Source organism: Lissotriton vulgaris, chromosome 1_1 (genome assembly GCF_964263255.1).
Source record: "Lissotriton vulgaris chromosome 1_1, aLisVul1.2, whole genome shotgun sequence".
In the NCBI taxonomy this organism is placed as follows: domain Eukaryota; kingdom Metazoa; phylum Chordata; class Amphibia; order Caudata; family Salamandridae; genus Lissotriton; species Lissotriton vulgaris.
Window position 1 is genome coordinate 1,680,188,952 of NC_141685.1, and position 27,786 is coordinate 1,680,216,737.

The following is a 27,786-nucleotide window of genomic DNA, read 5'->3' on the forward strand; positions in this document are numbered from 1 at the left end:
ACAGTATGGACCTCCTAGTGCTGCACAATGCGGCGCTGAACAGCTTTGCCCCAGCGCCTCAGCCGGTTCTTTCCAAACAATAACAGCATGGACAAGAACAAGCAAACATCACAGTCCTGGCTGCCGCAGAGCAGGCCTCGATGTCCCGCAGCCACAGGGTAGTCCTCGATGTCCAGAATCAGGGTGACTAAACAGCTAAAGGACTGCAGAACAATGATTGGGATGCAAACCAATCTCCGGCTCATCTGATTGCCAACAGAAATCTGATTGCCAACAGAAGCATTGAAAGATGGAATGGCCCAACAGTCGTCAATGCTGGATGCATTGGTAATGCAACTTCAGATGGGAAGGACCAGAGCTGCAAGGGCAGCTTGAGAGCAGGAGTGCAAAGTTGAAATCACCTGGTATGTCAGAGCTGCCCCGGCCCACAAGACCCCAGTTCCCTTCCCCCAATTTCTGTGGCCGCCCAGAAAAACATCAAGGCACCTTTGACCCCCCAGTCGCGAATGGCTGGAAGTGATGGCTTTTGCTTTACTGCTGCGTGTCCACCTGCACACACTAATAACATCAATACCTTCACACCAGGGCCAGTTCTTACTAGACTGGTAGTTTATTGAGCCTTATAAGTTCCTGATTTTCTTTTTCCTCGAACTCCAGGGAAGGTCTGTCTTAATTTGTCTTTTCCTCATGTGGTGCCAGCACAGGCGCGTAGTTAATTAGATATTACAACTTACCAAGAGAATTGGGAATTGCAATTATGATTGCCCCCTGGTTAATCCTCGTTTCATACCAGGTGTTTAACACAGATATTTTGGCTGCTTTCAGCATGGGACAGCATTTATAACGCTATTAATACCACGTGGGTTGATAACAACACGACGTTACATCGTCCGCGTTGTTACCACGCATGGCACTACATCACAAGCCGTTTCAACGACTTGCACTAGGTGGCGTGCAACACCAGGGAATGTGTTGGATTGTAAATTCAACACCCCCCTGCTGTTGCGCTAACTGGAGTCAGAATAGTAATATATACTATTCCTAAATCCAGCTCGCCATCTAGCGCAAGTCGTTGAAATGACTTGCGATGTACTGCCATGCGTGGTAACAACAGGATACTTGAGTAAAATTATTCTATGGCCTGTCGCCTTGCGTGTCGCTCCTCTCCAAAGCACTTGTTTACTAGATGAAAGTCATAGTAGCTACATTTTTCTTCCGCATTTATAAAAAACAAAACGGACAGAGCCCAGAGCTCTGGGGCCCTTCTAGGAGATGTTCACTGCACTTTGATGTTCTTCAGTCACCATAACAGCATCTCACAAACGCACAGCAGGTGAATGCAACCAGTCACTCAGTTAACCTGTTTTCCCCGTCAAAATATACTTTTCTTCATCATATTACTACTGTAACTGACCTCTTCCGTGACAGCAAGGTCAAGTCAAGAATTACTTCATTACGGTTCACAAAACCATAAAGGATTGACAGAATAAAACTTTACAGTTTAATTTTTTTTAAACAATAACGATAAAAAGAATAAGAAAACAATTCATAAGATTTTACAATTAAAAAGATTCTTTAGTGAGAGTAAAACATTTAGTACAGCATACTGTTCTATAAGTTAGGCCAAATTCCAGTGATATAAAAATTAACTAAACCAAAAATTGCATCATTGTTGTTCAGCCTCTAAAACTCATAGCACTTTCTAATAGCCATCAACACTTTAATATAGTTAGAAACCGTAGAGCAAATAACAGGGGTGGCCAATGTATGAAAATAATTAAGACCATCAATATAGGTACAAGGGAGAATCTTTGATAATAATGTGGCGAAAAATGTGTTCCTCGCCTCTTTATATAAGGTGCAGAATAAAATAAAGTGCATGGTGCTCTGGCTGGCCAAATTATCGCACAGGTAGGGCATAAGCTTGTCAGCCCAACCTATTTGGTGCGGAAAGACCGCTAAAAAGTGTAAAGTGCATAAACGAAATCTGGTTAAAAGAAATCTGGCCTGAACATTAGTGGTAAAAGTTAAATAATATTGCTGTAGCACGGGAAAGGAACATGAAGGGCCCATCTCCTTGTGTCTAAAATAGCGCATAGCTACCTTAGAGTGGTTTGCCACGTTAATAATAGCTTTTGCATTTGTGGGAATGCTTTCTGCATTATGATAAAAGTGCCCCAATACTATCTCTAAAAATGTATCTCTCACAAATCGGATCCAAGGAATTGTTACTCATCTGCCATACGTTAATATTGACCTTAACTACTCTACACAGGCATTAACTGCAAGCCGTAACTGTTTGGCATTGAAGCCTTGTTCAACCACGACTGGCCCACCCAGCACGGCTCGTGGTAATCACCCATTTATACTGGGTCCCCTAATTCACCCCTGGCATCAATCACTACGATAACTCGTCACCCAACACTACATTCCCCGTCACTAAGCACCACAGCCACAATATGAACGCGGTAAGCCTCTTCTCGCACCCCAAACACGAGCACAGTACGATCCGTGCCCTTTGGATACAACTGCATGTGCACATGTTGCAATTTGCATGACAAAACCGGTTGTTGACGAGCACTTTAGCCTTTTAGCACTTATTCTGTAAATAATTGGTACAGAAACTTTTCTTTTCTTTCTCTTCCTGTTTATACCCTACAGGCTTACTTGACAAATCAGGCAAAGTCAAACTCTAGTCCTGAAGATGATCCCACTATATTATTGGAGATAGGGATCGAAACGTTCGTCGACTGTTTTGCAGTACTGCTTGTTGTATGACTTTTAACTTTCTCGGCAGTTACTGTGGGTTTGTGCTTATTCAAGAATTTCTTGCATTGTATTATAAGCCACCCTGTTCTCCCTGTTTGCCTGTGAAATCTTTGTCTTTTCCTTTGTATTGTTTCCTTTTGACTTGGTACAGGCTTGTGCCCAGTTATTAATGTGCGAATTGTTTTCGCTTTACTCTACCTATTCTTACTATTGTGGAAATAAATACTTCTAGGTCCGGCTGGACACTGAAGAACAAACACAGCCTTTATCTTTAGCCTGTGAAAATCAACTCTCTAGATATCTTAAAAAGCTAGGACCTTTGTAACATAAAAATAAGTAGCTTAACCCATGGTCCTTGGCCATTATTTTGGGTTCCCTTGTATACTAAACCTACAATTAGCGCAATCGCCAGATTGCAAGGGTTTCTATTCCCTTGCCCACCTCTTTTTAGGGGGCGGGCCAGTCCTAACACCTTGTCTTCCCCAATCACTCACATCCAGTAATCCTTTCCCCACACTTGTCTCCCTAATATGTCAGTCAACACACCACTCTATACAGACGACTATTTGAAACAACTATGCTCACGCCCTTCTCTATTGTCAGAGACCCCAGAAGCCCCAATCTCAGTAAATGACTCTATTCCAGACCAACTAGAAAAACTGAAAAAGAAGCAAGTTCGGTTAGAACTTATGATTCTAATGCTGACTGACTATCTAAAAGCCAATGTGATCCCGCTGGGTTTGCAAGTTCGAAATATCCCGGGAATTTTCACCGATAATCCGAAATATATTCAAAACTTCAGCTTCATAGGTACAACCTGTTCACGCCATTGGCTAGCCCTCGGCATAGATATTGCGAGTGAAACTCTTAAATCTCTGGAAACAGAAATTGCAGACCTCCTCAAACAATTAACAGATTCTGATCCTAGCGCAGACGCAAAAAAACTGCTTGAGCAAGTTGACAAAACTGTGGCTGAGTTCCACAGGATTGAACAAAATAAAAAGTCAAATAAAATCAAAAAGGACGTGAAATTATATAATATTGAGAACACTTACCCTTACCTGCAGAAAGATTTTTATATTAATAAAACATACCCCCGCTACCAAAACAGCCGCCCTTGGGGCCGCTATAACAGACGCCAGAATTTGGTAGGATTTTCAGATACCTCTGCCGAATCTTCTGATAATTCTGATCCTGGGGAAGGTGGCAGTGGGGCACGAAGAGGTGGTCTGAATCAAAATTATTTTTTAGCCAGAGGCGCCCAGGACCCACCACAACGTGGGAAGGTCAAGAAAACCCAGAGATGGAACTACCCCCCTGGCGAGCGCAGGACTCGCAACAACTATTACCAATGGTGAGTGGAATACAGGTTCCGCCACAAGGAACCAACAGCATTCCTATTTTTAATCTTTCCAAATACACACTGGCACAAGAAGAGCTATCATTACTTATGAAAGGCCTTTCTTTTGTGCCAACAATTCCACCCAACTATATGGATTTACAAACAGAATTAATGAGATTTTTTAGACGCATACGTCTACAAGCCTTCTTTCAGTTACATCCCACACCAGAAAGGGTCACCAATACTCCTTTCCGTCCACCATCTATCTTCTCGCCCTCTGCAAATATGATCCCCACAGAAGTGGTCACTTTCGAGAAGATAATTCTGAAGGAATTGCAGAAATTCCAAAACAAGAAAATGTTTATACCCTACAACATCTCTAGGGAAGAGAAAAATGCCATTTCCCAACTTAAAACTAATGATAACCTCATAATTAAAAGTGCGGACAAGGGCGGAGGTATCGTATTGCAAGAAAAAACTGCATATGTTTCAGAAATAATGCGACAACTTGAGAATAAGGAACACTACAAAAGACTGAGTCACAATCCCACTAAAGATATACAGAGCCTAATACAAACAATCACGAAAGAGGGCCTTGAAGCTGGTTTTCTATCAAAAAAAGAATATAATTTCCTGAATGTAAAATCACCCAGAATTCCGGTAATATACACGTTACCTAAAATTCATAAAGATCAAATCAACCCTCCAGGCCGCCCTATTGTTTCAGCTTGCGGATCCATTTTGGAACCATTGGGTTCTTATGTAGACTTTTTCACTAAAGATTTTGTCCCTTTCACGCAATGCTACATAAAGGACTCAATGCACATGATTAACATGATCGAGCATCATCCGTATAACCCTATGACTGAAACTCTGGTAACCATGGACATTGAGTCCTTTTACACTAACATTCCTCAGACTACAGCACTGTTAGTGATTAAAAAGATTTTGGACTCAAGACCTCGACCACATGCTGTACCTAGCATGTTCATTCTTCAACTCCTAGAGATATGCCTTACGAGGAATTTTTTCCTCTTCAATGGCAATTTCTATGAACAGATCAAGGGGACAGCCATGGGCGCAATTTTTGCTCCGAATCTGGCGATTCTGTTTATGGATGAAATAGAGACCAATGTGATCAACAACTCTACCAATCCTTTCTTTTCGGGAGTGAAGTTTTGGCGCAGGTATATCGATGACATTTTCATCATTTGGACTGGAAGTGACGATTGCCTGCGCCAATTCTTACACTGGCTGAACAATAATTGTTTGGGCCTCACTTTTACTATCACCACTGATCGTGACTCTATCTCCTTCTTGGACTTGTCCATTTATCACAGTGAAGGTTCCTTATTGACACGCCTCTACCGTAAGCCCACTGAAAAAAACACTCTTTTGGCTTACAACAGTAACCACCCAAGAGCATTACGCGACTCATTACCATACTCACAATTTTTGAGAATCAGGCGTAACTGCTCCTGTAAGGAGGATTACTTCCGAGAAGCCGCCACTTTGGCAACCAAACTTAAAGATAGAGGGTACCCAAAGAAACTAGTCAAAAACGCTACTAAGCGGGCATGGTATTGCCCCAGGGAAGTCTTACTCACGCCAAAGGAAAAGACTAACTCTAAACGCATACCTTGCATATCCACTTTCTCACCTATCTCAAACCAACTAAGAAAAAGTATCCTCAAGCATTGGCCAATACTCAATACAGGTGTCCTTTCCCTTGAGAAACCTGTATTTGCCTTTAAAAAGAGTAAAAACCTCAGGGATCACCTTGTAAGAGCTGCTCTACCTGCTCCTTTACCATCAACTACACTTGAAAATGTATGGGGTCTGTCCCCCATTGTTGGGCATGCAAAATGTGGTGGATGTAACAATTGTGACAGCACTATAGAAGGAAAAAGTTTTACCTTTAACAACATCACTATCCAATGTCGTTCCTTCTCCAATTGTAACACTTGCAACGTTATTTACCTAATTGTGTGCCCTTGTCAGAAAGTGTACATAGGACAGACCAGCCAAAAGGTAAAAATCCGCATTGGACAACACAGGAGCCGCATTCGGTGTGGCACTCTAAATGCACCCCTGGTGGAACATTTTGCAGCCCAAAAACACTCTGACAATGAACTGAAATGGACTGTCTTGAAAGTACTGAGACTCCCTCCAAGAGGCGGTAACATGGGACAATTACTGAATAAAGAAGAGCTGAAGTCCATCATACAGTTCAACTCCATTCAGGATGGCCTCAACAGAACTGAAGACTGGACAAGCCTAATATAAGCTGTTCATTTTTTGACCCCCTCTTTTGTTGCATGAGCATACATAATAATTGTCTGTCCCTAAAATGTAACAATCTAGAAATGTCAGTTGGCTCGAATCTGTATGTTTTTTAACTGAACTAGCTCGGGATCATGTGCATTGTGAACCGCTTTGTGGCACCTTCACCTTCACCCCTTCTGCGCCTCACCATTCCATAATGGCGCCCACGCCTGCACAACGCACTTTTGAGTCGTTCGTTTGCCACCACTTTCACGACTCACGCAAGGCACCCCAGCTCATTTCTAACCAAATAGCTGGTGCCCCCTATACTGCGCACCACGTACGGGCACTGTCACTGGTCACCCCAAATATTATGCCCCGGACGTTCCACCACTCCAAGATGGCGTCCAACATCGGCTCCGACGATTCCAAATAGTCCGCCCTCACTGTCCATACCATCTCGACATATCATATCAGACATCTCTGAATGCAGACGCTTAGCATCCGGCCACTGTGCTACCCAGACGGAATCCCATCGCGGCCCCTCTACGAGTGAATCAAGGTAAGCCCTTGGAAGAACCCTGGCGCCCCTTTGGGAATCAAATGGTTCTGGTACAGCTCGCCATATATTTCATGTGCGCCCCCTGGCATTTTTTATTTCAGGCTCGCACGGAAAAGGCCCGTATTATCGAGCGCCTTACGTGGAACAGACCCCCGGTCACGGTAAATGATTGCCTGCACAAATCACCAATTGTTGCTCCTTGCCCCCCACTCCCCACCATCAACCAATGTCCTTTTGTTCACAGGCTACCACTTCCAAAACTGAAGTCCCGCATCGAGCCCACGCTTTATACTAGGCTCCATCGGTAATGTTTGGTTTTTATGCACTGCACTCTAGTCACCACCCTGATATCACGATAACAATTGTAACTCTAGATTATAATGCCTCCTTTCTAGGTCACAATCAACTCGACCTGTTTTGGCAGGCTTTTATCTTCATCTCGATTCCTCCGAATCGTCACCCGGTAATTATGGGTTTTCAATTCGAAATTTTCTAAATGCTACTCATCTGCCATACGTTAATATTGACCTTAACTACTCTACACAGGCATTAACTGCAAGCCGGAACTGTTTGGCATTGAAGCCTTGTTCAACCACGACTGGCCCACCCAGCATGGCTCGTGGTAATCACCCATTTATACTGGGTCCCCTAATTCACCCCTGGCATCAATCACTACGATAACTCGTCACCCAACACTACATTCCCCGTCACTAAGCACCACAGCCACAATATGAACGCGGTAAGCCTCTTCTCGCACCCCAAACACGAGCACAGTACGATCCGTGCCCTTTGGATACAACTGCATGTGCACATGTTGCAATTTGCATGACAAAACCGGTTGTTGACGAGCACTTTAGCCTTTTAGCACTTATTCTGTAAATAATTGGTACAGAAACTTTTCTTTTCTTTCTCTTCCTGTTTATACCCTACAGGCTTACTTGACAAATCAGGCAAAGTCAAACTCTAGTCCTGAAGATGATCCCACTATATTATTGGAGATAGGGATCGAAACGTTCGTCGACTGTTTTGCAGTACTGCTTGTTGTATGACTTTTAACTTTCTCGGCAGTTACTGTGGGTTTGTGCTTATTCAAGAATTTCTTGCATTGTATTATAAGCCACCCTGTTCTCCCTGTTTGCCTGTGAAATCTTTGTCTTTTCCTTTGTATTGTTTCCTTTTGACTTGGTACAGGCTTGTGCCCAGTTATTAATGTGCGAATTGTTTTCGCTTTACTCTACCTATTCTTACTATTGTGGAAATAAATACTTCTAGGTCCGGCTGGACACTGAAGAACAAACACAGCCTTTATCTTTAGCCTGTGAAAATCAACTCTCTAGATATCTTAAAAAGCTAGGACCTTTGTAACATAAAAATAAGTAGCTTAACCCATGGTCCTTGGCCATTATTTTGGGTTCCCTTGTATACTAAACCTCCAAGGAATTGTTAGGGCACTATCCAGGTTAATACAATCTTTGATTACTTCTCTCGAGAACCTTAGTTCATCGGTCAGATAGATTTTTGCCGATAAAAGCAAAGGGGCGCTATCTATGCGGTCCTCTATATACTCTAACCTTAGTTTTTTGTGACTGAAGCGAGTGGGGGCACTAGTCGGAATCAATAGTCTTTTTTGATGCATTTATTTTTCAGAACTTGTAATTGACGACTTTTATAGTGTCCACACACCCCTGTACCATATGTTGCAACAGACAAACATTTGGCTTTAAACCTCTTTTGATGTGCCCATCGGCCAATGGCCGTTGCGAGCACTACCTCCGTAGTGCTGCGCACGTCTGTTGGCCGATGCAGCCTCGCCCACTCAATAAAACCGCCGCGGTAAAGCGGATAAAGGGTAATCAACTCTCACTGGCTTGTGACCTAATTTGGATACAAAGCAAAATAAACCCTCTACAACCCTATTTGTTTGATGCCACTTGCTGTGATAAGTGGTTCCCAGTCCATCTTATTATTAAATAAGTTCCCCAGGTAACTGAAATTATTCAACTTTTCTAATGTTATTCGCTTTACAGCGAAATTCCTGGTTTTTGTCAACTCTGGGCTGCACACCATTAAACAAGATTTAATAAAATTAACTTTTAAGTCAAACGACGACATAAATTCAATAAAGCGCTAAGTGATTTTTGGAGGCTATTTGCTGTCAATGTCATTAGCAAAGTATTGTCTGCATATGATAGTAATGGAACAAGATTACCACCAATTCAAGGGAAATCAATCTCCGTTGGTGTAGATTAAGAAGAATGCAGCCTTGCCAAACGCTTTCTGTGGACATGATAGGTTTGGTTTTTTCACCATGGTGGCCATATCTTATAACAACTGAAGTATTAGAATGTAACCTACATAAAAGAATATCAATTCTTCTTCTACACCATTTTTCCCATCATGTCCCACAATTTTTCCTAATTAACCATGTCAAAAGCACTGGACAAGTCCATGAAGGCCAGGTGAATAGAACCCTTCCTGACCTTCATGTACTTGTTGACAATTAGGGACACGTTAAGGCATTGCTCAGTAGTACCCAATCCTTTCCTAAAACCATATTGTAGTTTAGGCATAACACCCATATCGGACGCACAGGCCTCTAATCGTGCAAGTAGGACCCTCCCCAAGACTTTTGCTGTGGCATTAATAAGAAAGATTGATCTGCAACACGCCAGGTCACTCCTATTGCCCTTTTTATGGAACAAATCTTTTTAGTCATTTTGTGAGACCGATAATCGACAATACACAGCTGTATGCCTACAACCACCTTGGCTGGCAGCATGAGATAAGTGCATAAGACAAAATTACACTGCTTCAATGCCTACAACCTGGGGGCTGGTAGTGATATTTGGATTGTCCCAGTCTATCCGGTTATCTAAGAACAGAATAAACATCACTACAGGACTATTGCCTTTTTAAAAACAGGAACCACAATAGCCTCCTTCCAACATGCTGGCACAAGGCCAATGCCTACTGCCTTAAAAACATTTGTCAATAAAGGTGCCCACAGGTTAGCTTTCCTTTTAAACAAATCAAGTGGGGACTCATCCGGCCCTGGAACTTTCAAACAAATTCCCTGAGCTAACACCTCCTCAACTTCAGATACTGTGATGGAAGAATTTAAGTGGGAGGATGTAATTAGATCTACATGCAAATCCCCTGAGTTCTCCTCTACCTGCTTAGACTGCGGGTTAAATATATAAGTAAAGTGACTTTCCCAGGCATCTCACAGGATCAATGAGCCCATCTGAATAACTTCTTCTGTGAAAAGCAATTGGTTAATAATATTCCAAAAGCTTTTAGAATCTTTGAGGGAACCTGCTCTCTCCAAGTCTTCCCATGCCTTTCTCCTCAAATCTTCTTTTCTTTTCCAAATGGCAATTTAATACGTTTGCCTTGCACTTTTAATTAAAAAGCTGTCTCTAGGTATAGCACGAACTGCCCTTTTGAGACTCTTTAGGGCCTTTGTACATTCAGTATTAAACAACCATGCCTTTTGAGGTTCCCTTTGGCAAGCGGGTCTAGTCAGCCTCTTAGCTACATCTGAGCAGAGTAGACCAAATTCCTGAACAACCTCAGCTGGGGGAGTCATGCTGCAGACACCTAATGAGAGAGTGATCATTTAACATAATGGTGTCTGCCTCGAATTTTAGAGGGTTATCTTGTCCCAATTCAATCTTACCCTTATATTTGGGAATTAGAAATAGGGCAGTGATTGCCCTTCCATGCCTGGGTAATTGTGTACAGAGAGACTGTAAGGGTATTGTGGTAACTGGCGCAGTTAGGCTCCACTGTAAAATCATGGACAAGAGAAATGAATGTCCTAGGTATTAACATGTGGTCAAGAAAACTTTCCCTAACTCCCCCTACATAGGTAGGGTACTGTGAGGTGGATCGCCAACCAAGTTATTAATAATAGCTAAATCATTACCAACGTGAATAGAGTTTAAAGCTTCACCTTGAGGTGAATTAATAAAATGTGTCTGTGGATGACCCTCAGTATCTGCCAAACCACAGACTCGTAGGCCACTATGCTTACAGGTTATGCAATTAAAATCCCCCACCCATAAAATGCATAATAGCTACCACTTCCCAGTCGTTTTTGTAACTTCTGTCTGTAAGGATTCAGTAACATCACAACTATTTGGATCAAAGATATTATAATACCAATTTACCACTAATATCTTAGCCTTAATTACATTTGATAGGATAATCAGTTGGTACCAGGGTGATAAGATTATATAGGAGGCTTTTAAAGTTCCGTATTTCACTGAGATTAGCAGCACAATCCCTCCTTTAGCTCTTCCTGCTGAGAAGGGTATTGCGGGTACTATGAAAGAGCGATAAACATCTAGAACAATGTCATCCCTAGCAGTAGCGGCTGGTGGAGGGAGTGCTGCGGGGCGGGGGAGAAGCAGGGTGGGGGGTAGTAAACTACGGAATATGGGCAAACAGAGGTAAGTAAACAAATAAATAAAACAAATTTCATTGCGCGCACTGCATTGCCAAATGCAATGCAGCACGTGCAACAAAATTTGCTTTGTTTATTTATTTGTTTACTTCCTCCGTTTGGCCCTATTCCGTAGTTTACTACCCCCCACCCTGTTCCTCCCCCACCCCACCGCCCGCAGCACTCCCTCCACGAGTCGCTACTGATCCCTTGACCAAGTTTCTGGGAGACAGATGATGTCAAACCCTCTGATATAACCTAACCATACCTCATTCGTAAGATTAGGGTGGATGCCTGCAATGTTCCAGGAAATAATTTTAAAGGTAGTGAATCTCTGAATTGATGAATCCTCAGTAGTGTTCTTTAAGATGGGCGATATCTCATGAGCCAAAGGTTTGAGCCCTTCCGCTACGGGTTCACCTACCAGGATGTTATCAGAAATTAAAATTTTGTCCTCGTGATTGTCTGGGCCCTTAGTAATATTTATGATTATATCTGGTGTTACATCAGCTGAGTATTCACTCCCTATACTTCTGGGCTCATCTTCATCGGAATCGCTCCCTAAGTTATTGCAATGTTGTCCCGACCCTCCTTTCACCGCAACCTGTCTACAATGAATGTGCAGTCAATCAATATCAGTGAGGCCTGAAAGTGCCTCAAGACTGTTGCGGTGGACAGAAGAGGGAGGCTGTGTGCATGGGTATGGATTTACGCCTGTCGAATCAGGCCCTTGTCTTACCCTAGGTCCCCGATGAGGGGGATAAACAAAAAACAATGGTTAGGCCCTTATCGTTTCATCCTTGTTGGGTGTATATTTGAGGTGACTTAAGCGAGAATGCACAGTTCTAGCGTCCCTAAAGTTTAGGACCACACAAACCCCTTCAACAGACTTGGCCGTATGCCCCAACGAGTTCACCTGCCTGGCCATGATGATATGGTCAAACCAGTCTATCTGGGAGGAAGTTTTACCAAGGCACCAATGAGCTGATTTGTTAATTAAGCTTTGGCAACTTTCTTGACTACCTTGAGAGAGATGAGGAACTCCTGTCAAGATCAATATGTAAGGGGTGCAATCTAGTGTTAAATTTTATATATCTTTTGCACCCACCCTTCTAGGGGAACTATGTACTGGGGCATTACTGCTAGAATTTCCTTGATGAGAACTACCCCCATTTAACAAGTCAGGTCCCAACTGGTTAGGGGCCCCCTGTCCCAGCTTATAGTTATTCCTCTGTGGTACAGGTTCCCAGGGGACAACAACTGGGGACATCATCATTTAGAACCTCTCAAAGAGATTCACCCCTCCTTTGATTCTGTATTGTATTGTTTGGACCAGGCCAATTACGAATGACGCTATCTGTACTGCTACCTGTCCTACTTGGTTGAATGGCCTTGTCCCTCTGCAAGTTGTCAATATTGTTTGCTAAGCTCCTGCTTAAGTCCTTCATCATACGAGAAAGCTGATCTACAATGCGGGTTAATCGTGCGGAAATAGGGGCCAACGCTTCTAATACAATTTTATTAATTTTATCAGTAAGAATATCTGAACTTTCAAATGTAGCCCATCTTCCTGGCCCCCCCTTGTGTTCTGTTTGCCCTGGCTATTGCATGATCTTGTCTTGTTCTCTTACCCTTGGGAGACTGACCCTTCAATTTAAGATCATTCCCTGCCATCTCGGGACGTTTCCTCTTTCCTCCCACTAATTGCTAAGGTATATTGCTCTCCAAAATTGGGTTGAAGACCTGCTTGTTTCCCCCTCATATATGGCACCTGATCCAGCCTGGTTCACAATTTTGACGGTGGTTGAAAGGGGTTCTTGAGGTCTGAGTTCAAGAACCGTCTCAATTGTGTTGTTGCCAAGGTCAATAGTAGCGGAGGGAGGTGAGGCAGACTGGGGGGCTAACAAGATTCTTCACTCTGCCGGCTCTATTTCTTTACTAATGGACCCCACCGCTTTTTGAAGAAAGCCATCCAGCGTGGTGTTAGTGGGTTTCATGTTGGGCGTTGTTTTTTGTCTCCCAAAAATTTTACTAAAACAGGCTGGATTCCAGATGAAAACTACACTAAAAAATATTAGAGGGATAACTGTGTTTACCTTCTCAATGTATCATGAAGCAGGTGGAGTCCAAAAACCAAGAGGGTAGGCCCAGCCCAGTCTCCTCCTGGCTCCGATGGGTGTGGATAGGCATGCCCTGGACCAGGGCACGTCCCACGCTGTGGAAGCCCTGAGCTATCTTAATGCGCCTCCTGGTGCAAAGAGCATCAGTGGCGGCCTGAGTGCCACAAGAATGCCTGCGACCTGGAGACCTGCTCCCCCCTGAAGAGGCAAGAAAGGCACAGTAGGTGATGATGGGCTCCCGCGCTTAGAGAGCCCCGAGTTGCTTAATGCGCCTCCTGGAGCCTGAAGAGTGACGGCGGCCTGAGTGCAGCAAGGATGCCGTGGACCTGGAGTCCTGCTCCCCCCTGGAGCAGGAAGGCAGAGTTGGCAATGACGGGCTACCGCGGGGCGGGAGTCCCCAGCTGGCTTAATCCGCCTCCTGGCACCTGAAGAGTGTCGGCGGCAGCCTGAGTGCTGCAATGATGCTGGGACCTGGAGTCCTGCTCCCCCCCTGGAGCGGCAAGGCAGGTAGAGTCGGTGATGACAGGAAGGTCTTCTCCCCAAATGACACATCCCTGAGGAAAGCACTGCACCTGAGACCCATTTTAAGGCCCAATAATCTCCTTTCAGAAAAGCACTGAATATTTAGTTTTAATATTGTCAATGTCTAGTTGGAAAAAGATTCCATGAATGATTCAAATAAGTCCACCCCACCCCCTCAGTTAGAACCTGCAGCAGACATGTAGATATCCACATGCCCACTCAACAAAAAGTAGTGTATGAAACAAGGCTCACTTGTTGACCCTATAGGGACCAGACTAGTATCTGAGAAAACAGTGGTTCTTTTCGTATATCTGCCCAAATTATGAATACGCATTACACTTTGCACAGAACTGCAGGCCATCTGCACTAAGGTTCAATTCGTTTTTGCAGTTCATATCTTGTGTGTGTGTGTATACATGATTTATATCTTTACCTGACATGGGGCACTGCTGGTGTTTAGGACGTTAGGAATAATTATGCAACATAATGAATGAGCTCCCATGGAACCACAGTTTTTATTTATAAACACACAAGCTTCTCTTCGTGAATGTGATCCTCGTCATTTACACTCGGGCATTTCGGGGCAATCCAGAAGGTGTGAAAGCGCAGATTCAATTAGCGTGTTCGGTGCAGGATAAAAGGTGATGGCTGGCTGTTGTGCGTGGAGCATGAGAATTTTCATATTAGGGTGCAGTTGTATTTCTCAGACTCCGATAGGGCATGGTGTGCCGTTAATCCTATTAACTGGAAAGTTAATCTTATTAGCCGGGATAGTTATCGGCGTCCGCCGCTGCATTTCAATGGATAATTGAATTCAGAAGGAGTGGAGGGATGCAAAGGGAGCCCGGCATCCGCAAGAAAAGGCAGTGGGAAGTGGTGGGCATCATTGCGGGGCCCGCTAGAGCCCCCCATGGACCCAGCACTGACAGTCCTGTAGGTACTGAGCAAGGAAGTGTGAACCCATAGATATGAAATCTTCCGCGGGAGGGGGGTGGCGGCGGGGGGCTTGTGAACAATACCTGGTTATTTGAGATTTAAAAACTGCATGCCACCTATAAAAGCAGCGCCAACATTAGGGATGTCTCCCCCATGGATTCATAGTTGAGCATGAAGCAATTTCATGTAACCAATGAGGATAAACTACAGCTGTGGCAAAGTAAAAGAGGACATACATATTTTTCCCAAAAACAACATGTTGTCTTTACTATCAACGTTTTACATTCTGCGTGACTGTCCAATTGAATTTCTGTTCCACTAGTCTTTAGAGGCAGGACTGGCAATTGGATTGCACGGTGTATAAATCAATGTGTTGGCGATGCAGGATTACCATGTGTCTAAACATGCAGTGATAGAGACATCAACAGTGACTACATGGATGACCAAGCCCATAACACTTAGGGCCTGATTTGCCAAGCGCGGAAAATCGTGACACGTGCACTTAGGACCCGGCCCCCCGGGCCCCGCCTCCGGTCTCTTGTGGTTGGGCGGCCGGGTAGTCCAATCGGCAGCCGGCCGCCTTTCACTTCCGGGTCACGGAGTGACGCACTTCCGGAGTGGTAGAGGGCGGAGACCTTTGGCCTATTTAGGGTCCAAGCCCAGGGGCCTCGGTCTCTGAGAGATCAACATGGGATGATTGCTCAGCTGTGACGACGGGAACAGCTGATTAGGGCTCTCCCTCCCGCCCTCGTTCCTCGCTCTCGGCTCACTCCTCTGAGGTGCTGGGCCTGCGTTCCCTGGCTTGACCGGGGCCAGGCTGCGCGCTAAGGAGGGGAAGCTACAGCTGATGGCAGCACCAATTTAGGGCTCTCCCTCCCGCCCTCGCTCCACGCTCTCTGCTCACTCCTCTGAGGTGCTGGGCCTGCGTTCCCTGGCTTGACCGGGGCCAGGCTGCGCGCTAAGGAGGGGAAGCTACAGCTGATGGAAGCACCGGATTAGGGCTCTCTCTCCCTCGCTCCACCCTCTCTCCCCACTCCTCTGAGGTGCTGGGCCTGCGTTCCCTGGCTTGACCGGGGCCAGGCTGCGCTCCAAGGAGGGGAAGGAGAAGGGCTAGCCCCACTAACCAGCTAACTTCTCTTGGGTGCTGGGCCTGCGTCTCCCTGGCTTGACCGGGGCCAGGCTGCGCACCAGAGAGGGGGGCAGGCTGGCTGCCTGAGTATCCCAAGGGCTTCCCCAGACCCTTCCCCAGACCCGTCCTCCTGGACTGACTGCTCCTGCCGCGGCCCGGTGCAGCCTTCCTGCGAGTCGCCGCTGGATTACCGGGGGCCTTCAAAACAGTGAGCACCTGCGACAGCCCTACAGCTGCTACACCATGTCTGCCCAAGGTGATCCACAGCCCCCCCACCAAGCAGCATCAACCATGGATGCAGACGCCAGCGCCCAACCCAGCAACACCGGAGATGACATGGAATGGCGCATACAGACAAAGAGAAAAGGGCGTGACTCCATTCCAAACTCACCGGAAAAACAAGCAAAGCTTGCCCGCGCACCTCTCACAAGCCCCACAGTTGCGACTTCAAACCGCTACCAGGCTCTCCAACAGACCCAGGACTGCGACGCCAGCCCCCAGGATCACGGGGCAGCCGAACCAGGGACCTCTTCAGTTCCCACAAAAAGAGCACGGATCCCCCCCATCATCCTGAAGAATTTAGCCACACACAAGGACCTCGTGGAACTTCTGGATGAACATTGTAACTCGGTCTACACAATCAAGCCCAGGCAAGACCAAGCCAAGATTATGCTCACCACCCCAGATGACTACAGGAGCGTGACCACCATGCTAACGGAACAGAAAATGGAGTACCATACCTTCTCTATGACCACGGCAAAAGCCCAGCGATTTGTAATACGGGGGCTCCCAGCAAATGCTTCACGTGAGCACATCGCAGGGGACTTAGCTGACCTTGGTCTCCCAGTGAAAAATGTCGCACAGATTGCCTCTCCAGCAGACAAGAACAAAAAATTTCCCCTCTTTGTTGTTACCCTGTCCCCAAGCCAGAATGGGAAGCCAGCAGACCTCTCAGGAGTCACACGTCTCTGCAGCTGCATCGTAACCACAGAAGCACCTAGAGGGAAACGAGGACCGGTCATGTGTTACAACTGCCAGCGCTTGGGGCACACCTCTGCCTTTTGCAAACAGAAGCCAAAGTGCGTACGCTGTGGAGGAGAGCACACCTCTAACCAATGCACTAGGAACCGGGAAACTGAACCAGCAAAATGCGCCAACTGCGCAGGACCCCACCCAGCGAGCTATCGCGGCTGTCCCTACCTACAGAATGCAAAGAAGGTAGAACAACGCAAGCCACCCCCACAACCACGAAAGTCTTCCCAACAATCAACGGCAACAGACCAGCACCAAAGGAAGACCTACAACCGCCGACCTGTATTGGACCACAGGATCCCAACCCCCACTACAACCAACAGCTGTAGTGATGCACACGTGGATGGAAGGACATACGCGGACGTCACGGTACCTAAACAAGCCAGCCCACCTACAAAACAGCCACACCGGGACCATCCTGTGGATTAGGCTCAACCATCAACTGGCAGGAACTCATTGTGAAGGTTGCGAAAGTCGTCGCAGACATGGAAATCCACCCCATGGTGACAATGGTGGCGAATATCATCGCCGGACTTTTCCCAGGTGAAGAAAGCAACTCCCATGGCAGCAAAGACTAAAAGAAACTCTCTCTCCGTGATGTGGAATGCTAACAGCATTCAGAAGGAAACAGATGAACTCCTACACCTGATGGAAACTAAGGATGTGAGCGTTGCGCTTATCTCTGAGACTCATCTCCAAGGAAGCCAGAAGCTTAACCTAGCTAACCACAGGGTGTACCGCACAGATCGCCCCAATGGAGCCAGGGGCGGAGGAACAGCCGTCATTGTCAACACAAAAGTGAAGCACCACGAGATTGTACCACCACCAGTTGGGAGCATTGAAGCAACTGGCATACATATCCAGACATCTGCAGGCCCGCTGCGGCTGATCGCCGCCTACTCACCCCCAGGCAAACTAAGCCCAAAGGACTTGGATGCTTTATTGGACCCCAGCATCCCAACACTAATTGGAGGCGACCTTAACGCTAAGCACAAATGCTGGAACTCTCGGACGGGAAACAGCAAAGGACACGCCCTACTTGCCCACTCAAAGAAGGAGGACTTCGTAGTGGCCGGCCTGACTCAACCAACACACTATCCAGGCTCTGCACTGCATAAACCGGATGTTCTGGACATTGTGGTCTTGAAGAATCTCTCCCAGTCTATGGAGCTTGAAACCCTAACAGCGCTGACATCCGACCACAACCCAGTGTTGATCACAGTTGGAGACTTACTTGAAGACCAGCAACAGGGCACCAGGCACAACTTCAAGAAGGCGGACTGGTGCCTATACAAGAGATGCCTGGAGGAGACACTGGTCCCTGGCCCCCTAAGCAGCATTGAAGACATTGACCAGGCAGTCCACCACCTCACAGCCTCAATCCACACAGCAATTGCGCGCAGCACTCCAGAGCAGAAACTCCAACAATGCTCTATCTACGATCTCCCAAAGGGCATCAAGCAGTCAATAGCTGAAAAGAACAGAGCTCGCAGAGAGTGGCAAAGGAATCGCACCCCCGACCTGCTGAAGAAGTATAATGAGCTGACAAGGCAGCTGAAGATACAAATAAGCCAGCACAGAGGTCAGCTACAGCTAACCTAAAGGACTCAGACAACTCTCTCTAGAGAATGACCCGACGCCTGACTGGAAAGAAGGAAACCAACCCACCAATACAAGGGACGACTCACCTGGCATGCAGCAACAGGGACATGGCTGAGGTCTTCGCTGACACGCTGGAGGCATCCTTCAGGCCTAGCCAGGCAAGAAAGCTGACAACAGAAGTCGAGCAAGAGGTCGCCAAGCATCACCAGGAGCACCCGCCAGAAACGGAAACTGCACACATTGAGGAATGCTCAATGGGCAAATTACTGGCCCTGGCAAAAACACTAAAAAACGGCAAGGCGCCAGGGAAGGACGGAATAGTCAACCAAGCCATCAAGATGCTCCCAGATACCGCAGTAGACCACCTTGCTGAGATATTTAACGCGTGCATGCAACACCAGTATTTCCCAAACGCCTGGAAAGAAGCAAGAGTCGTCGTATTCCCCAAGGCTGGGAAACCACTGCGAGACCCTGCAAACTACCGCCCCATAAGTCTGCTATCTGGCCTATCAAAACTCTTCGAAAAAGTTATCCTTGCCCGTCTCGTTGACTTCGCGGCAAGCAACAACCTACTTGCCAAAGAACAGTTTGGGTTCCGGAAAGACCACTCAACCAATCACCAACTCCTCAGAGTGGTGGACATCATCAGCCACGGATTCAACATCAACAAGTCTACTGGAGTAGTCTTTCTGGATGTAGCCAAAGCATTTGACCGAGTATGGCATGAGGGTCTGCTCTACAAACTTATCAAGCTCAAGTTTCCCAGCTACCTGGTCAAGTTGCTGACCAGCTACCTGACAAAACGGACCTTTCACGTGGCAGTGCGAGAAGAATGCTCATCGCCGCGCCCAATTCTACCTGGAGTGCCTCAGGGGTCAATTTTAGGACCATTCCTCTTCAACATATTCACAAACGACATACCCACTGACCTAAAGAAGACTGATCTTGCCCTTTACGCGGATGATGTTGCAGTCATCTCCCAATCCTTCAGCGACAAAGAAGTGGCGAAAAACCTGGAGACATCGCTTTGCAGACTCTCCGAATGGTACAGCGACTGGCAGATCACCCTGAACTCAAGCAAAACCACAGCAACCTTATTTACCAGGAAGCAGAACAGGAAACACCCGCAGATCCTCCTCAATGGGGATGAGGTCAAATGGGAAAACAGCAGCTCCTACCTGGGGGTGACTCTGGACTCTAAACTCAGCTGGAGAAACCACATAGAGAAGACCTGCCAGAAAGCAGCATCCAAACTGGCTGCATTATACCCACTCCTGAAGTCTAAGTCGATGCCCATGCAGAGCAAGGTGCGAGTAATCACTGCAATAATTCGACCAACTATGACATACGCTTCACCAGTTTGGAGTGGCTGCCGTCCACAGCTTCGGAAGGACCTACAAATACTACAGAGCAAGGCCCTACGGATTGCAGCAGGTGCTCCCATGTTCATAGCAGACCTCCACAGAGACCTAGGCGTCGAGATGTTGGACGACCATCTCCTCAAACTCAACAGGACATTCTACAAAGGACTGGATCAAAAAGATAACCCACTGATCCGGAAACTTGCAGATATCTCGACAAACCCATTTGACCGCTACCCGTGTCCCATTGAAGCGCTAACCTTGCGAAACTGAAACAGCAACTCAGCATCCAAAAACTCATCACTGCTTGAAGGCAAACGCCGGCAGGTACAAAACTCATCGCTGGCCTGATGGCATAATCGCCTCGGCAAGCAAACAAAAACTCACGCTGCCAGCTGGCATAATCGCCGCGGCAGGCACCCAAAACTCGACAATATCAGAAGGCACTAGATAGACAAAGACGACACTCTCTGAGGAAACATGCTGACAATTCTGCAAACTGTATTGACCGCTACCCGCAGCCCATCACTGAGCTGACCATGTGATAAAACCCCAACTGTGACAAAGAGTCACACTTCGATAAGACAACCGAAACAGCGACTAAAAAATTCTAAATGAATGTGGAGTAATGAGGTGACTACCTCGGTATCCAAAAACTCATCACTGTCAGAAGGGATCTGACAGGAGAAGACAAGACACAGAGCCTCGGTCTCTGTTCCTGCTACCACTCCAGTCGCCCAGACCTCCCATCGGCGCTTAAACCGCCCCCCACCCCCCCCTTGCAGAACCCGGCCTTCTCGAACTTCTTGGACTGAGGCTGGGACGAGCGCAGTCGCGGCGTCGAGAGGTGTCCATGTCGCCAGGTGAGGTGGGGGGTGCGCTTCGGGGGCCCGTGGGCAGCCATGAAGGGCGGAAAGGGGTAAGGGTTGTGGGTTAATGGTCTGTCCTGGTTGCGGGTTAATGGCCTGTACTAAGCAGGTGCGGCTGCCGACGGGATTCCTTGGGGCGTGCTGCTCACCTCCCCATCGAAACGGGTCGGGTACAACTGGGGATTGGCACAGGGGGGAAATCAGTGGCACGGGAGGCGTCGAGGGTAGCTCAACGCCTAGGATGGCTGGTTCTTAAGCCGGGAACCCAGGTTCGAGTCCGGTGTAAGGCTCATAGATCGTGTTATTCTGATCAATTAAAGCATTGAATGTGTGCCTCTGTAATGCGATTTGAAAGCACCCTGTAATCCCGGGGGAGTTTGCGCCAAGTTTATGCTGTTAAAAGGGGCATTTATGATATCTTCTGACAAAATGTTCGATGCTGAAATAGAAACTCGGTATACAAAGTGAAACCCCATAGAAAAATCCAGGAGTACACAGTAGTGGTAAAAATGTTTGATGGAGTCAAAAGATACTTGCAGTGGTAAATCAGAATAGAAAATGTGCTGACTCTCAGAACCGGAAATGCGTATACCTAAGATATTGCCTAGTAGGTGTGTTACATTGCTTCACGTAGGGGAAGACAGATCAAAGCTTCACGTTTTTTAGGCTTATGGGGAGACCTTGAGAACTTGTTGCATGTTTTTAGGGCCTTACGACAAATGCACTGTAAGGCTATACTCGGTACGGTCCTCTGTAGATCAGTGCGTGGGTTCACCTCGCACGGGCTTCACCTGACTGCGTGTTACCTGGCGCGTGACGCCAGCCTGAGCAAAACCACAGCTGCGGTGGGGCAATGGCGGTCCGACCGCCCTAATCGTTAAGGGGTGCCAGGAGACCCCTGCTGTTGCACCCCTACTAGTCTGGCGGTCAGTGGACCCCAGGCTCGTAATTAAGCCCTTAGACACAAGTGAAGTATGTGATAGTGGGAGTCAATGCAGGACTGACACATTAAGGAAGACATTACTCTGATTTTAGCAGACATTCACCAGGCTCAGTACTTTAAAACCAATCACCATAAACACATGGGCGAAACCCGTGTCACTGCTTAGCAACAGGTTTGGATTCAACATCATTTTGCATAAATGTTCAAAACGATTAATGATGTATCTTCTCTGTTTGGTTTCAGAACAGAATCTGTCGCTGAGAAGATGCTCACCAACTGGTTTACCTTCCTGCTGTATAAATTCCTTAAGGTAAGGGAGATATACACATGAATATTCATAAAACGTTTAAGAGGCCCAGCAGTTCAAGTACTAGGTCTTCGTTTACTGATGCCTGTCTCCTGCTAATGAAGACTCTGTGCAGAAAGTTTCGGAGAATCAGAGCAACCTGTAAGAACGCATCAATCACTGCTCACACATGTTGCTCCTTCAATCCTCAAATATCTGAAATGGCCAGAGGCGTTCGGAGTTGTTAGCAGAACTGTCAAACAAATGAGTAATTTCTAGGGACCCGCAATAATGTAATATATTTCTTCAAGCAGTTTGATTTATTTTATCATTTGACTCCTTTTGTGTTTTTTAATTGATGTGATATATTTCTCTCTTTTAAAGTTTCATTGGAGTTGTTTGTTTCTTCTGGCATCTGGCTTCTGTTTTCCTCCTTTGTCTGCGGCCTCGGTCCGCACACTGAATGGAAACAATGGCAGTCGATTAATTGGTCTGCATTGAGCATTTCTGGGCATCAGGCCAACATGTAATTAACTTTTCTGTGCCTGTAATTCTTGTGATATGTGCAGAAACGTTTTGAAATAATCATTCTAATATGTTGGTTTTTGATCAGTATGGAGACTTCAGTGTATGCGTGTGTGTGGTTGTTTGTGTTTGTTATTGTTATTTTCTATGACCTCTGCCATCAGTGTTTTCACTTACAATGTGAGTACTTTGTTGGTTTGCCCAGGGCCAGGCTTCAATAGAACAAGAGGTGATCAAGGCGGGCCGAATTGGCTGCCGTTCGCAGCAGCCATAACTATTTGTCAACATTGCTGAATATTTGTGCATTTGATACATGAATTAAATAAACTACTGACGTTAAAGGAATATTGGTGTTTACTACATTACCCTCAACTTGATTAGAGGGTTCATGGTTCAAATAGGTTTCTGGCAGCTCTGCCGCCATATGAAGAGCACTTTCCTAATAGCATGGCATGCTATCGGGCAGCACAGGTGGGTGGGATGCGGCACACTGATCTCCTTTGAAGGGGCCAATTCACATCCAAGTATTTGTGGTGCAATGTTTAGGCATATGTTGATTGGATTACAAATGGAATGTGGAAAGTGATGTGCTGTCTCCAGGGCCTCAATATGTCAATCTCTAGCCACCATTATTTTTTATGTTCCAGCTTGACAGCCCAGCTGTCACCTGACAATAATGTGATTACTTCTAAGGAGGGGCTTTGGCTCCACCTACATGGTGGGATCCAGGAGTACATCTTTTGAATGAGCTGAAGATGTATGCTTCCACTAAAAAAGAGCTTTCCATCCACCAGTTGTGATAATTTTATTTATCCAGCTGGTGGAGCTTGAACTTTTAGGGTCATACACACGACATCGTGCTTCTGCAAAAGTAGGTAACAAAATAATTTATGGTGTTTGGCTTTCACTGGTGGCAGTCATCAACCTACATTGAATTTTAGGTCATGCCTGACAGTGCAACTGTCACCGATCCTTGTAACCTACATCAATATTATTTTACAATTCTTTGCTTCCACACAAATACAAATGTTATTTGCTTGTAATTCTCCACATTACAATACAACATTTTTTTAAAGCTAGACCCATTGTTACTGCCAATGCTTGTTTGACTTTATGCTGATTTTGGCACCATGACTTCTCTCCCAGACATAATGAAACTTTGTTGCAAAGGCTGATTTACTGTTGTACGTCTGCACAACAGCTGAGCCAATTGCCTAGTATTAAGCAGGTTGTCACAGTTTAAGCTATGAATTTATGCAAGGTTTTTCTCCTGCAGGTGGGGCTTTGCTTATAGGAGCTATATTCAGGAGTAGGCTGTCCTTAAGGGTGAAGGTGAAGGGAGCCCTCCCCCCACCTTTTTACAGACATAAAGAGTGTGTCAGGCTGAGCAAACATCAGCCTGACAGACACTCTTCACTTTCAGATCAGGCAGCCTGGCGCTATAGATATGCTAAATATGCAGACGCCTGGCTGCTTTAGCTGAACTTTGACGGGTGAAGGATTTCACACCCTGTAGGCAAGACCTCTGCCGCCCTCCAAAGTGCCTTAAAGTCCTCATCCTCTTGAAGAGGGGAGTGTCACTGATAACTTCTGTTCTGGGCACTTCATTTTTAAGCCTAGAAGGGCCCTGGACTGAGTGTCAATCAGTGACAACTTGTCACAGAGTGAGGCAGGGTCAGAAACTCTCACTGAGCCCAGTCCACCATGTGACAAGTAAGTGACTTCCACCTCCTCTCATTGGTGTCCCAACCCTCCAGGAACTTCAGAGGCTTCAATACTGCAGGCCACTCATTTTTTTGGGAATGTCTGTATGGATGAATGTATGTGTATTAGTGTGTGCATGATATGAATGGATGTGTGGATGTGCCTGTGAATGGTGGGTATATGCATGTGTGCTGTGAATGCACGGGTTTGAGTGAGTGTGCATGTAGATAGGTGAGTATGATAATGTATGAGTTACATGTGTGGCATGCACATCCCTTACCAGCTCAAATTTCTGTCTGCCACTGACTATCTGAAACATGTCTCTTCATTATTAGATGGAGATTCAGTTTGCCAAAGGGCTTCTGGAAGCTTAGACTAGTCAGGAGCCCTCACCTTAAAGATCCTTTGCCAATCCTTCAAAAGTAGGTTGTTATTTTGAGTGGCATAGCTAGCCCTATGGGAGCCCGGGGCAGTCTCTGCGTTTGCAGTAAAGAGCAGGGGCTGCTTCCGAGTATTTTTTCCGCCTGCCGCACCCTCGCCGCAAACACATTGCGGAGCGGGGGGCTGTTGCCGTCCTTAGACGGCTGCTTCCCCAAAACTCGTGCCGACTGCCCACCCCGTTCCCCTCTAGGTTCGCCACTGGTTATTTTTACACAAAGCCATCTGATATTGCTGTAACCTTGTTCTTTGGTTCTTTGTGGTAGGTCCACTTGCATCGTTCTTAAGTTTGGTGTTGAATTATTGTAGAAAGCCCCAAAGATCATTGCAAGTAGTGTCTTTTTTTCTGCTCTAATTTGTTCTGAAACTAAAGTTGATAGAGCAACCCATGAAGTGTAACATGCCCAATGTCCTCAATGCAAAACAATTTTTGTATCTGCTTTTGCAGCTCCCATATTCCAGAATCACCAAGGACCACCCAGTAGTAGTCAGGGAATGGGCCTCAGCTTGTGAACTCGGTAGTGTTAGCCCACATGCAACCAACACCACAGGTCTTCATTACTATACTTGGTTTCACTAATCCACTCAAGCAATCACATCAATTGCATCTTTGACGTATCAATGATCTGGAGCAAAGCCGTTTGCCTCGTTTTATGCAAAGGCATCTCAAATATTCAAGGTGCCTTGTAGGTTTATTGATGCATACGTGGGTGTTGGACAAACCAACATAATTTGTCATTGCTGTTTGCATGCTCTGCTCACCATCTTTCAGCCATTGACACTTCGAGATCAGACGAGTATAGTTGACTAGTGCTCAAGTAAAAGGAGATTTCACCATTTGTACTGGGTAGCTTAATACATATACTAAAACCATACACCTTCCTAAAGGAGGATCTCGTCACATACGTGGGGAGGACCTCACAAAATACTGCAAGAGGATCCCACCAGATATCTACCAAAGTAGGGCCTTAACACCTATCTAGTTAGAACCAACAAAGGCATAGTCTCTCTATTTTTTCTCTACATAGGAACAGTGACTCCAGTGGGATTTAGTTACTAGAGAAACTCCTTAGAATCCGTTCTCTATCTCCACATCACATCACTACCAGCACTTATTCAGGTCCGACCCAGGTAGGGATGAACAGTGGCACAAGGCACTGTATGTTCTACCACGTCTTTCAGCAATCAGTAAATGATGCTCAAAGTGATAAACTATCGTACTGACTGATGGGAAAATCTGGAGTGCTTAGCAAAGGTGCAGGCCCTAGAACCCTTTTCTTCCAGTCTGCACTGATCTTCAGCGAGAATTAATCTACAGTTGATAGAAAGCATCTTCTTTTCGGTGTTTTATAGTCAAAGGTCGGATTTTACCATTGCATGTTTTAGTGGCTGTTTTTGTTTCTGTCTGAAGAAAGTCATCTTTGGAAATCCTGATCGGTAAGGTAAAGGAAGCCTGGAAAATCAAAACAGCCACAAGTGGGAAACCTGGCAACATGAGAGATGGCTTTACAGCTCAGCTGGTTGGGGTCCTGCTTCAAGTGTCGTCTAATCCTAGGTTTGTACCTCAACAGTGATGACTGAGAGTTTCACTAAAGTATGGACTACCACCAATTTGTGAGTCAATGTCAATGGGTATTAACACTTTGAGATTGAATTCAATCTGTGGTGTGTGCGGTGTCTGTGGTTAATACTGTGCCATGTATCATCTACTGCACTATAGAGACATGTTGTGAGCCCAGTCCTAGGGTGAAGCTGTGCACCTGCTTTAACCCCTTCCCTGCTGCCGTCGGCCAATGGCCGACGGCAGCACTACCTCCCCAGTGCTGCCGTCGGCCATTGGCCGACGGCATTCCACCGGCTCACGAAAACGCCCGCACCGCGGCGGAATTGCCGCCGCGGTTAACGGGTTAATTGAAATTGAACATCTTTTCTAGAACTATTCCTAAGATTATTCATGGATCATGTGATACGCATATTCAATTATATAGCATTCATGTTCTAACAATGCTGTGGTGTCCGGTGCCTCTGTTGGCATGCTTATCTGTGTCTCTGCAAATTTGTATGTTTTCTGTCTATGCGTGTGCATACCTGTGTGTATATGTGTGCCTTTTTTTGTCTATGCTGTGGTGCAGGAATTGAGGAGGACTTAACAGGACCCAGATCTAGCAGTTATGATTGAGCTGGATCCACAGTCCTGGTTGGATCCAGTGAAATATGCTGAATTTGTCGCTGTGAATGCACTTTTTCATTTACTGTTGCAGCTTCCCAAAACAAACACAAAATGTAAGGGGCCATGAGCCTTCCTTTTGTGAAATCCCACATGGGAATATGCATGCATTCGAAGAATGTCAATGTATCAAGATTTATATAAATAACAATTTAAATAACACTTACTATGTTTTTTTTAGTTTATTTTATTCTTTTACAGCGCTAGTTTTCCCAGTGTAGGGTGTAAGAGCGCTTTACATCACACACACGTTATCCAGTGACAATAAATCATAGAAGTGTGTAAATCAATGTACAGGATATGTTACATAATCCAATGAGGTTGACAAGGTGGAGGAGTCTCACATCATCCTTACTGGTAGGCATTATATGGTAAGAGTGAAAAGTCGGAAGAAACAAAAAGTCTAGATTTAAAACAATGAAATACTTGGGTTTGTCTGTACTAATAAGACTTTATTGCTACCCAAAGTAACTATTTTTAGTATCCTTATAACAAAAGACTAATGGAAATACGTTCTAAACCCATTCCTTGCACCTCCTTGGTGCTTATATAGCTCACTGTGCTATACTGTAAGGATTGCAATATATGAACTGCAATAAAAAAAGGATCTGTGTGTCAAAAGTAGTAACCCACTTACATATCAATATAAAATTAAAACCGGTCATCTGCATGTTGCACCATATGCTTTGCAGCTGGCACATTAGCCC

At 45.8% G+C, this 27,786-nt stretch overlaps 1 protein-coding gene across 1 annotated transcript in view; it reads left to right on the plus strand.

Moving 5' to 3' along the window:
- Positions 1–27,786, plus strand: part of PLXNA4 (plexin A4) — a 1,023,024-nt gene that overhangs the window by 818,126 nt on the left and 177,112 nt on the right. Inside the window, exon 23 of the mRNA XM_086918924.1 lies at positions 22,143–22,209. Within this exon, the coding sequence (XP_086775050.1) occupies positions 22,143–22,209 (67 nt within the window). The remainder of the gene's footprint in view (positions 1–22,142; positions 22,210–27,786) is intronic.